This window comes from Mirounga leonina, unplaced genomic scaffold (assembly GCF_011800145.1).
Source record: "Mirounga leonina isolate KUSES-001 unplaced genomic scaffold, KU_Mleo_1.0 Mir_108, whole genome shotgun sequence".
Taxonomy (NCBI): Eukaryota; Metazoa; Chordata; class Mammalia; order Carnivora; family Phocidae; genus Mirounga; species Mirounga leonina.
The window spans coordinates 1,761,673-1,774,857 of NW_023270237.1; the positions used below are offsets into that span (position 1 = coordinate 1,761,673).

Genomic DNA, 13,185 nt, shown 5'->3' on the forward strand with positions numbered 1-13,185 from the left:
TATTCTGGAGTCGTGCTTTCTACAAAAGAAAGAGGCAACCACAGAGATGGATTTAAGAGTAAGCTCACAAATATACTGGAGGTCATATCCAAAGCCTAAATATGTGTGTACACACACGTATGTTTATATGTAATGTGACAGTTTTGGGAATGAGTGTCACTTTTCATAATCTCCTAGATGTATGGTTTTAAATTGAAATACAACACAGACTTGGAACAGTGCACAAATCATAAGCATACAGCTCAATGAGTTTTCAAAAATTCAATACATCCAGGTAACCAAAGAAACAGAACAGTACTAGCCCCTTCCGTGTCCTGTCCTTAAGTTTACTTTCTAAGGCAGCCTTTAGGATTAGAATCAAAGTCAGATGTTCATCAGAAGCAAATAGGGAAACAATGTTCATTTTCCAACTCAAAGACCAGAAAGAAAGAGAGAGGTTTTAAGGCTCAAGAGGTGCATTTTAAAAAATTATCTTTATTTAGGTTTCTGATTCAGCACATGTATCAAAGACTAATCAACATAAAGTAAATAAGACATTAATTGGAAGTCTTACATCTCTCTAAACTCTGACCAAGAATGTCAAGATTGCCACTATTACCAGAACTCCAACCTAGTCAAGTTGTAAACAAGCTATCATGAACACACAGTGTGCACGGAGATGCAGAGGCAAAGACATGCTATGCTAGCACTTGGCTCTCCTCTCTTCCTTGTTGATGTCTTTCTGTTTGACAGACCATTTTTGCTTTCCATGCTGAGTTCCAAATAAAGTCCAAAGGCTCAGGGTCAACCTGATTAAAACCTCTTCCAGAGGAATGCATTCCTAAACTGTTGTGCCTGCAACTTTGTTTTTGCCAGGATGAAGTTCAGATCAAGATGTACACTACAATCTCGATGACGGTGCAGACTGAGTCAAGAACTGAAGTTGAGCAGTAACCCGAGTTAAGGCATGAATGCACACACACACACACACGTGCACACACACAGCACCCACACTATCGTGAACATAGGATTCCCTCCACCGCCTCACGAGAGGCAACCAGGGCTTGGCTGTTAACGACTGCTGAGCATTCTGGAAATGCTCCCCATAACAACATGCCAACAGCTGTGTGTGTATGTTAAAAAAAAAAAAAAAATAGAAAAAAGAAAACAAGAAACCAGAAACGAAAACCTAAAAACCCCTTAATCTCTTACAATGGCTCTTGAGCATGGAACTCGTGTAGCAGCGTTAACAGCTGGCTCTTTAATAAATTTGGAAATAAAAGGTTGTTTTACTATGTATTTCTTTGGTAGTTACCACTACAAAGTTTTCAGTGTTGGTTACCTATAAGACAAGTACTAGACAGAAGATCAGGTTACATAGAAATGATTCTTCCGTACTGGTAAGATAAAAATATTGTGCTCTCGAAGCACAAGTTACTAGGCTTTTTCTTGCCTTATTGGGCATCCTCTATAAGCAAGGCTTCGTGCAGGAAAAGTTCATGTCTACCTAACAGAGGGAGATACATATTCTATTTTCCTACAGTTGAACAGTTAACAAAAATTCACATTATCAGTGATATCTGGTCCAATCAGTTAGAAGCCAATTACAAAGGGACAACGGCACTTGGTGCCAAAGCCACATTCTGGTCACACATTCATCCCATGGTTGGTCAGTATCGCAGGAGCTCAGAGTTTAAAACTCCTCTCAATTAACAGGGAGCAAGTTAAATTAAATTTTAAATATTTCCACCATCTGCCAAATTTCTGGAATTCTGTCCAGAATGCCAGCATGCTTGATGAGAGAAAGCAGTTCAGAGCCCAGAGAGGTGTCAGGTATTGGAGAAGTTAATTTGGTTTTGTATAAAAGGCATGGTAATCTGGCAACAGAGTACTTATCCTATTAGCAGCACAGTGGTAGCCAAGGGTCTCTGTCCGCAAGACAGGGAAAGGAAGCTCCTAGAAGCTACTGGTGCGCCCGCCTGCCCGCGGGCCGGCTCCTGATTGGACAGAGGCCTTCAGGGAACCGCTCCAGGGTGCCCCTGGGCGCGTGGGCCGCAGAAATGGCAGGAACCATATTCAGCCCCTATGAGAAGCGGCCGCGGTAAGTCAACTTCCCATGGGTGAGGGGCCTCTTGCCTCCATGGGCTTGCGGTCTGAATTTGATGGGTCCCTGGTGGCTGAACCATCAGCAAGAATGGTCCTGGCAGGTGCACTACCTGTGAGTGACAGGTGCCACGCGGGGTCAGAAACCACCTGAGAAGGACCTGAAACAGCACAGATTCAAAAGAGTAGTGTTTGTTCTACCAATTCTGAATGTCCACAGGGAGAGGCAACTCGATCTACATCGAAAAAGTGGTGTTTGAAGGAGCTGTGTTTTATTTTGAAATGAAATGACGAGTCTAGGGAAACCAGCACTCCATTTCTGCAAAAGTCTGAAAGTCAGGAACCTGTTTCTAAAAGGCGTTTGTTAGGAGCAGTTTGCTCACGCCAAGTGCTTTTTCAATCACCATTGGGCAATGTTTCGACTTTTGTGCTTTCAGGAGGGAACCACTGACAGGAAGTGGAGGGAAGCTTGTTCCGTTATGGACTTTCTCGTTTGCGTGCAAGCCACTATCCAACAGCATTAAATTCTATCAGCTCATGAAAGAGTCTTGTAAACATAGACCATACTTCTCCTATGAGAAAAACCAAGAACTGTACCGTGAAGGCAAAATGGGTTTGCCTCCTCTCAGAATTCCTCGGAATGGCAATGTACCAGGAGGGGCGGCAGGCTGTTGGTGAGATCCCCAGGTTTGCTAGGACCCCGTCTGATCGAATTAAAAACCTAAAGCCTCAATAATTAAATGCCAAACTTCTTCCCCTTATTTGAGAACTGTACTATGATTATGTATATTACATACAGATTATAAATAAAATTTATATAGACCAATTGGGGAGTGAAGTTCAGGGGTGGAAGCAGGAAGAGGTGAAAAATCCTATTGTTGCTTTTACTCCCAGTTCTTAAAATGCTAGTCAAACACTATTTTCCAACAAGACTTGTTTCATTCTGTAATTCTTAAATATGCATTCGAAGGCAAAAATGGAAGTTTCTATACTGTACACTATTAAATATCTACAATGTCACGGTTCCTTATTTTTAGGAGTGTGTTCAATAAAGCGCTAGCTATTAGAGATGGGTGTCACAAAACATGGACTCTTAAAAATTACTGATAAATTAATTTTCAGTTCTCTGATTATATCCAACAGATACACATTCTCATCATAAAATATACATTCTCTAGTAAGTTATTTTCGTCCACAGCATATATAAATATGCAAACACAGGTGGTAAAAATCACTTTACTACCAAAGTACAAAACAGTAACTGCTGAAAAGCAAAAATAAAGATGTTGCAAGTATTAAGAAAAGAGTGACTCACAGTGTTCCACTTCCAAGTGAAACCAAACGATTTATTTGTGCTAAATGAGTGGAAATAACGTATTCAGAGTATACTTGTTTGTACACCGCGCTTGCTTATACCGGGCGACACAAGCGCTCATCCAGCTAATGTGCTACTTTCTTCTCACCTCTTGTCTCTTCTGCCAAGCAATAAACTATTCTGTGGCTGTTATGCCAAGAGATTCCTATAATGTTCATTTCAAATAGTACTTTCTAATAGTATTTTGCACCTTTAAAATATTTGTTCAAACTCTATTTTAGGGGAACACGAAGAATGGAAAGGGGAAAATAGCTGTTTCTGTTATAATCACGTTGCCTTCTGCAGCAGAAATCAAAGAGTGTGTCTAATCAGCCATCAAAACCACCGGTGGGCAGGACAACATTTATCGACTCGTGTTAGAGGGGCCAGTCTGGGTAGGTTAACACTAAAGATAAGGAAAGAATCACACCTTAATATACAATAATTATCCATCCCACGTGTATGTGGAAAAGGTACAGCCATGTGATCCATTACTTTAGCCTATCTGTTTCACAAGAGACATGGATGTTGACATATACTGAAAATAACCTATAAAAAGTGTATCTGTAGAAAGCTCTATCAAAGAGTATATATTGTCTTGGGCACTGATATCTAACTTTCCATTCTACACCGAAAGCTAGATTTTCAAAGGTCTGAATTGTAGTGCTGAATTATTGGTATGTTTGGTAAACACCATTGTAATGGGGGGTGGGGGGAGGGGAGTAACAGCTCAGTAATTTTCTGCAAATTCATGAAAAAAAAAATGTAAAAAAGATATCCCTTTTTATTTTACAAACCTAAAAGCCAGGAAAATGAAGCTCTGGGGCCAAGCAAAAATTGCACACTGCTGCTGAATTACCAAATATCGAATAGCAAATGTTCCAGCCAGGGAATGGACGTACATGTAGATTCAAGTAAAACACTGATGGAAAAAGTCATCTGTTTAGTGTTGTAGACCCACAACACTGGCTGCGTTTCTGACAAACACTTACAACACAATTAATAGTGAAGCCTAGATAACCTCAGTGCAAATAAGTCAGATCCAAAAATGCCAGGGAAGGAAGCCTTTGGCGTTGAGTAGACGGCTCCACTGTACGAGTCCCAACAGGAGATGCAGACTAAGCACATGCATTAAGGCTGGGAGGAGGGGTGCACCGGATGTTGCGAAGGGGCGGGCTGCGAGGTGGCTGCCGAGGGGGCCGCAGGCTGCATGGGCGGCGGAGGTGGAGGCGGAGGGGGCTGGACCGGGGTCTGTGTGTTGGGAGACGGAGGTGGCGTGGGCCGTTTGAATTTGTCAGGACTGTTGCTTCTCCGCGGTGAAGGCCTCTGTAGAGAGGACAGAACAGCAGGTCAGTCTGGGTCCAGACGGCTCATTTCTAACAGCCTGACAAGTGGGGGCTAGTGAAAAGGGGGAGCGACAGAGACAAGAAACTAGCGAGTTCCTTGTCTAGCCCTACTGGTTTCTGAACTACTAATGAAAACTTAAGGTGGAGTTTGCACCTACACCCAAGAGAAAGCTGTGCAAAATTACTATGAAACTTGCACTGACCAAACTACTGGACTTGGGCCCCTCGATGGGACAGTCCTAGAATTAAGACAGCTGCCTCATCCTCCACTCTAATCTTTTCTGTCCACTGTCTGTCCCCAAGTTCCTTCCGTCACTCAAGTAAGTTGTCAACATCCTGAAAGCTGCAGCTCAATCAAATGTTTCTTTTTACATAAAGCCCATCAAACCAATAAAAACGGCTTCAGGACTACCTCCTGCTTTTGTAGAGTAAGAGTCTTCTTTTAAAGATTCCCTTATCGGAAATACCCTCACTTCTCTCCTATTCTCAAACCCCCGTTAGTTACATTTCTAATCGCTCTATTAGTCAACTTAACAACCAGCTCTAAAGAAAAAACTCGCCTGAGTGAAGTTTGAACCAAACACACTTAAGGCTCCTTCTAATTCCAGGAGAAAAAATTCTGAGTGAAAGCAGAAATAAGGTTAATTTCAAGAAGAATACTGAGGATCAGTGAACTGTGAAGATGCAGACAGTAAATATTTTAGACACTGTGGCAACCAGCAATGATTCGTTATGGCAAAGAGCTGGCCAGAGTTCAATTAAGGCATTGGCCAGAGTTCAAATTACATTTCACAAAGCGTAATTTTTCACAGAAAGTGAAGCTGAAGTTTTGTCTCCTGGGAAGGATTTTAGTTTCCACACCAGAATTTGGTATCAAACTGCGGGGAAGTCTCTATAGTTTGAAGGTGAACTGGTGGTGGGAGGGAGAAGAAAGGTCAAGGTCTAAGGGCATCAGCCCCGGTTCTCCTAAGAAGCAGCGGCTGCTACCACCAAGAAAGTCAAGTGTGGCTTCCTCCCCTCTGAATACTTACTGTGATGCCATGGGATGCTCCCATATGCTGCACATGAAGACCCGGGGAATTGTAATAAGACATTCCGGCTCTAGTCAGTGAAGTTGGTGGCGTGAAACCAACTGTGTGACTTGCATATGATAGACCTGAAATATAACAATAGCAAGCATTATTTCAAACTCCATTCTCTGGTGTCTTCAACCATCTAGAAGACTTTAAAATGCAAAAGTTCTCAGTCACCAACAAAAATGAACACAGGTAAGAGTAGCGGGCTCACCAAATGGCCTCCTGAGTAAAAGGGGATTATATCAAGTCCTAGAATAGAACAAAGAGCCCAGAAATAGGTCCACACATAAACGGTCAAATAATCTTCAACAAAGGTGCCAAGTATACATAATGGGGAAAGGGTAGCCTCTTCAACAAATGGTACTGAGAAAACCAGATATCCACATGCAAAAGAATGAAACTGGACCCCTATCTTATACCATACACAAAAATCAACTCAAAATGGATTAAAGACTCAAACATAAGACATACAACTATAAGCTCTTAGAATAAAACACAGACGAAAAACTTCATATTGGTCTTAGCAATGATTTCTCAGATGTGACACCAAAAGCGCAGCCACAAAAGCAGAAAACAGACAAGGGGGACTATATCAAACTCAAAAGCTTAAATAGCAAGGGAAATAATCAACAGAAGGGTAATCCATGGAATATGAGAAAATACTGACAAATATATCAGATAAGGGATTAGTATTCAAAATATATAAGGAACTCCTACAGTTTAATAACAAATAAATAATCCGATTAAAAAATGGGCAAAGGACTTGAATAGACATCTCTCCAAAACATACAAATAGTCAACAGGCATATGAAAAGAGGCTCAACAGCCTGCAACATTATCCACAATAGCCAAGATGTATAAACCACCTAAATCAAACTCAACACCCAAAAAAACCCAAAAAATCCAGTCAAGAAATGGGCAGAAGACACAAACAGACATTTTTCCAAAGAAGATATACAAATGGCCAACAGACACATGAAAAAAACCTCATCATCACTCGGCATCAGGGAAATCCAAATCAAAACCTCAATGAGATACCACCTCACACCAGTCAGAATGGCTAAAACTGACAACTCAGGAAACGACAGATGTTGGTGAGGATACGGAGAAAGGGGAACCCTCCTACACTGTTGGTGGGAATGCAAGCTGGTGCAGCCACTCTGGAAAACAGTACGGAGGTTCCTCAAAAAGTTAAAAATAGAGCTACCTTACGACCCAGCAATTGCATTACTAGGTATTTATCCAACAGATACAAATACGGTGATTTGAAGGGGCACCTGCACCCTATGTTTATAGCAGCAATGTCCACAATAGCCAAACTGTGGAAAGAGCCCAGATGTCCACTGACAAATGAATAAACAAGATGTGGTATACACACACACACAATGGAATATTACTAAGCCATCAAAAAGAATGAAATCTTGCCTTTTGCAATGACATGGATGGAACTAGAGGGTATTATGCTAAGCGAAATAAACCAGTCAGCGAAAGACAAATACCATATGATTTCACTCATATGTGGAATTTAAGAAACAAAACAGATGAACATAGGGGAAGGGAAGGAAAAAGAAGATGAAAACAGAGAGGGAGACAAACCATAAGAGACTCTTAACTATAGGAAACAAACTGAGGGTTGCTGGAGGGGAGGTGAGTGGGGGGATGGGGTAATAGGCATTAAGGAGTGCACTTGAAGTAATAAGTACAGTTCTTTAAGCTGTTAAGGATACTTTTGGCTTCCATGGCTGAGACATGCAGCCACCAAGCCCACCTTTATGTGTCTTGTCCCAGAATTTGTGCCCTCAACATCTAAAGTCAAGAGTTAATTTCATTTCTTGATTTGACTATCAAATAGTGCTTTCTATTTGGCATGTTCCCATTCCAGTTGTGGATGTGGAGTTCACATTTACAAGATGGAGGTCTGGAGTAAAGTCTAAATCTTTGGAAACTAAGTGGCCATGTTTGTTTTGACCACAAGGACTTCAGCTGGAGGAGGGAAGAAGTTTTATTAAAACAGCTCTGAGGAATACAACCCTAATTCTGTTTCTTATGAAAGTGATGAAATTTAAGAGAAAGGCTATGAAAATGGATCCTTACCCCAAGACAGAGAAGCTCATAATAATAATAAAGATGCAGCCTATTTTGTAGCATTACAAGGTTAATTACTGGTATGTTAGACACTATTCAACAATCTTCAAAGCCTTCCTATTGTCTACCTAAACTAAGGAAAAAAAAAATCTCTTCTCTGGATATTATAAAGGCCTCTGCACTTGGCTCCAAACTATCTCTTAATATTGTAGGTCAGTGGTTCCCAACACAGAGTATCAAAGCCCTCAATTAGGCCCAAATCAGATGAAAACAGAATCTATGGGAACAGGGCCTCAGGGCAGCCCGTGGTTAAGAACCACAGTGACCTTATCACTCTTGATTCTGACCTCTACTTCAGTTCACATCATGCCCTTTGCCTGGGGTAGCTTCTCTGTACTTTCTCCCCTGTCAGTCAGGACCTCAATGAGCCTCTGAAGAGGCAAACAGCCTAGATCCTACAGCCAACGGCCATATTAGCTCTAGTTCTGCCACTTGGCACTGAGTGACAGTGGACTTCAGATCCATCGACCGTAAAATGAGATTACTGTAGTGGCCTCACAAGGTTGCTGTGGGGATGAAGTGAGTAAATATCACAGTGCTCAGTGTGCCTGGCCAACGATAGCCTCATTAAGCTTCAGCTCATGACGCTCCTTTAAGGCCCATCTCAAAAGTGCTCAAAGCTGGGTAGCTCTCTCTTCTTGGAATCTCTTCTTAAATTATTTAGATTTTTTTCAATTTTAACTTTTTATTTTGAAACCGTTTACCACTCGCATGAAATTGCACACACACTACAGGGTTCCCGTGGGCCCTGCAGCCAGCCTCCACCAACGAGCTGTTCTAGACGCACAGCACAGTATCAACCCCAGGAGACTGACACAGGTCCCCTCCTAGTGACGAAGGCACAGACTGGAGTTGGACTCCATCAGAGTTTACTGTACTCTTCCTGTGGGCACGTGTGTACACAGCTCAAAGTAATTTGATCACATGTGCAGATTAGAGTAACTGTCATCACAATCAGCTGCAAAACTGCTCCATCACCACAAAGAAACCCCCTCGTGTCAGTCCTTTCACTTGGCACACCTTCCCTCTCATCCTACGCCCCAGCAATGACTGATCTGTTCCCTGTCACTGTAATGTTGTCACTTTGAGAATGTTCCAGAAATGAAGTTGTACAGTATATAACCCTCCACAGAGTGGATGTCCTGCAATTCAGCTATTTCACCTTCTGCATAAAATTCATTATGCGTGGCCTTGTAAAGTTTCTTGTAAAGAGTTTCTTGTTTCTTGTATGTCCACCCCCGCAACCCTTCCCCAGGCCCTATTGTTGATGATAAGCTCTTAGAGGCCAGACCATACCTTAGTACTTTTTGTTTCCCTTAAGTTCTAATCATCATGTGTCTGACCCTCTGGCCCACGAAATCAATACAGGATAAGAATCCAAAAATACCTAGGTTGAAAATGCCAAACCCCAAACACCAATCTACTAATAAATCAAATACTATGGCTTTTTGAAGCTATTGCTACAATAGATTTCTCTTGCTTTCATATAGAAATGCATTAACTAAAGTGAAAATGGTTAAGACTTTATTTCACTGTCCACACGCTCAAGGCTGCAACTTTAAAAGATGATTAATTAAAAGCAATTCATGACAAAAACCACTAAGCAAAATGAAGCAAGTACAGAAGTGTATAATCTGTGTGAAACCAACTATCTAAAGGAACATTGCAGGAGAAAGGGGTAGGGAGAGGAGACACCTAAAAACACCACCTTTGGATAGGATTCTGGATGACTTTATTTCTGCTTATACCCGTCTAATTGTCCCCCAAATTTTCTTTAGTATCTTTTTGCTAATGAAAAAAAAAAATTGTAGAGCCAAACTAAAGGCACAAAGCTTTTCTTCCTTTTAAGATATTTTAGATTATAATTTTAAGATATTTTAGTTCTAGAAGTTACACATAAGACCACGGTCTTTGCAAAAATTCAAATATAGACACAATTTCCTCTTTAAATCTCCCTAATCTGGCTCCGTCCCCATCACTCCATCAGCGCTGCTCTTGCAAGGTCAGCAGTGTTTCCGTGCCGCTGGTTGCGACAACCATTCTCCACTCCTCATTGTACTTGACCTTGGAGAGCCTCTGACAAAGCCGACCACTCTCCTCTTGGTGAAAGGCTTTGTCTTAACTTCAGTGAGATCATATTCCAATTTTCTTTCCACTCCCCTGGTAGCCACTTCCCAATCTCCTTCGCCAGGTTTTCCTCCTGTACTTGACCTCCAAATAACACAGTTGCTTCAAGATCAGACAGGAGGGCTTTTCTCTGCTCCCTTTATCTACTAGGACTAGGTGACATCTCACCTATTTCTCTGGCTTTCTTTAAAAATAAACTTTTAATTCTAGAATAGTGTTAGGTTTACAGAAAAGCGGCAAGAGTAATACAGACAGTTCCTGTATGGTCCATGCTCAGACTCCCCTATTATTAACACCTTATGCTAGTATAATACATTCGTCACAACTAGTAAACCAAGGGGCACCTGGGTGGCTCAGTCAGTTAAGCGTCTGCCTTCGGCTCAGGTCATGATCCCAGGGTCCTGGGATCAAGTCCCGCATCAGGCTCCCTGCTCGGTGGGGAGTCTGCTTCTCCCTCTGCCTGTCGCTCCCCCTGCTTATGCTCTCTCTCTTTATCAAATAAATAAAGTCTTAAAAAAAAAACAACTAATAAACCGATACTGATACATTATTATTAACTCAGATCCACACTTCTCTGGATATCCTGAAGTTTTACCTAATGTCCCTTTTTTGTTCCAGGATCCCATTTGGATGCCACTTAATATTTGTCAGGTCTCCTTAGGCACCTCTCAGCTGAGGCAGTTCCTCAATTCTCCTTGTTTTTGATGAGCTTGTCACATTTGCAGTATATCAATCAGGTATTCTGCAGACAGACTATCCCTGAGCTGGGATCTGTCTGACGTTTTCCACATGGTTAGACTGGGTTACGGGTTTTTTGGAAGAAGTCCAAAGAGGTAAAGTGCCATTTTCATCACATCAAGGGCATGTGCTATGGACAATGGCCCCCCACTGTCGACGTGGACCCTGAGGCCATGTTTGTCAACTCTCCCCACTGTAAAGCTACTCTTTTTTTCCCTTTACCACACTTACTCTTTGGAGGGAAGACCCTATGTCCTACCACATTTAAAGAGTGAAGAGTTATTTCTACTTCCTTGAGAGCAGAGTATCCACGTAAATTATGTGGAATTCTTTCGAAGGACAGATTTGTCTCTTCTACCTTGTTTATTTAGTCGGTCATTTATTTATATTAGTATGAACTCATGGATATTTATTTTATGTTTGGGTTATAATCTAACACGTCATTATTTCTTTTGTGGCTCAGATTATTCCAGCTTTGGCCTATGGGGGCTCTTTCTGTTGGCACCTGTGTCTCTTCCACATACCTCCATTTTGCTATTTTCTGAGCACCTCCTTACTCTGCAGCATTACCAGATTTTCCAGGTTCATCCCGTACATTCCCTGCTCCAAGCCCCAGAAACATCCATTTCTCCAAGGAGTTCCCAGTTCTTTTCACTGGAGAACAGAATTAGAAACCAAGATCTGGGCAGCGGGTATGCTTGTTGCTAGTGGGGTGTAGACCCTTTTTCAAAGTTCATTATTCCCCATCTGTGATTTAGACACATCAAAATATGCTAATTGGGAGCATCTTGACGTTAGGCTGCTTAAAATAACGGACAACCTGAAAGATAACTGTTGACAAGTAATACTCTCCCCATACATAATCCACATATGTAAGTCCGTACATTAGTGAGAAGAGGATCTTTGATAAGTTCTAGGAAATACATCTTTCAATCAAACTGAACGAGAACTTAAAATATTTCAACAACTTGATGAAATGCAAGACTGCCAATGTTAATCAGAAATGGTAAGGGAAGAAATGAGCCAAAATGATTAAAATGGAAATGAAAATGAGCCAAAATGATTAAAATGGAAATGAAAACTATATATACATATAAAAACAACATAATTCCACTAGAAAGTGATTAGATATTCTTAATATGAGCACCACAACTTCTTCCAATAAAAATGAAATTGAAAAGCAAACTTGAAAATTCAGGTTTTGCTGATGTACTATGTATAGGACTGCAAGGGACTAGATTAGGAGTAATTCTGCTGCCAAATAGGAGATAAAATCTACTTTGATGATATTATAGAACTTAAAATAAGACACAAATGTTCTTCTCACTTAGGCTGGCTGAAAGAAAAAAAAAATCTAGGTGTTACTTATTACTTAGTTTAAGGAAAAGCAAATGGCTCGTCTATACAGGCAAGTCCCCAATATAGGGACAGGTACAGTGAAAGTCCAAATTATGTACACAGAGTAAGATTTTCCTGTAGAATATCTGTTACAATAGAAGTATATTCCCAACCAAGGTCTGACTTTTGCTTTTTCTTTATTCAATGATCACATTATTAGACTTAATGAATTGGAAAATACATGCCTCTAAGGATTTCTTCAGGTTTAAATAAATCAAACAGAAGGCTAAATTATACTGAATATGAATCAGCATCACCATCAACTATAAAAGCCACCCTCCATATTGCTTCTTCCTAATGCATGCCTTCCTTTTACATCAATAAATCAGAAGGCAAAGACCTTTATCATGGTAATGAAACCCAAGTGCTATTTGGGGAAAACTGAGAGGCAGCAAGGAAGGGGAGTTTCGGAGAGATTTAAAGGCCACCAGAGAACAGGAGGCACAGATACCAGAGCATCCTTGGGGCAAGAACAAGGGGGATGATCATGTACTGATCCAGGACACGAAGCCCTTTTGGTTTGCAAACAGCTCCTCTTAACCTTGCCCCAACTGGACAAAAGTTGCCATGCTTTGTGCTGGACTGTCTTTTGATTTCTCCTCTTTAAAAAAAAAAAGAAAGAAAGAAAGGTCACAGCAGCAGAGCACTGGGCAGGAGCCTAACCTCGGTGTGTCTGTGGCTACATGTGCTGCCACCACATTTCCCTTCGTCCACCTAAAGGGCATTCCCTGCTGTCCACGGTTACAACAGCCCAAGTGACAGGGTCCCTAACAGGCAGCTGTTCTGCTGGCCAAACCCACAAAGCCTTTCCTGCCGCCACCCTTCCAAGCAGGCACCTCACTTTATTCTGCTGTGGAACTCCTCCCCCCCCCCACACACACTCTTTCTCTCCTCCCCCCACCACACACACAGACACACA

General features: G+C 41.5%; 1 protein-coding gene across 1 annotated transcript in view; it reads right to left on the reverse strand.

The window, feature by feature from the left end:
* Positions 1–454: 454 nt before the first annotated feature.
* The window catches only part of LOC118019498 (coiled-coil domain-containing protein 6-like), a 105,965-nt gene continuing 93,234 nt past the window's right edge, over positions 455–13,185 (reverse strand). The window contains exons 8-9 of the mRNA XM_035018737.1: positions 5,814–5,938; positions 455–4,762 (exon numbers count right to left, since the gene is read on the reverse strand). Of these exons, the coding sequence (XP_034874628.1) occupies positions 4,568–4,762; positions 5,814–5,938 (320 nt within the window). The 3' untranslated portion in view covers positions 455–4,567. The remainder of the gene's footprint in view (positions 4,763–5,813; positions 5,939–13,185) is intronic.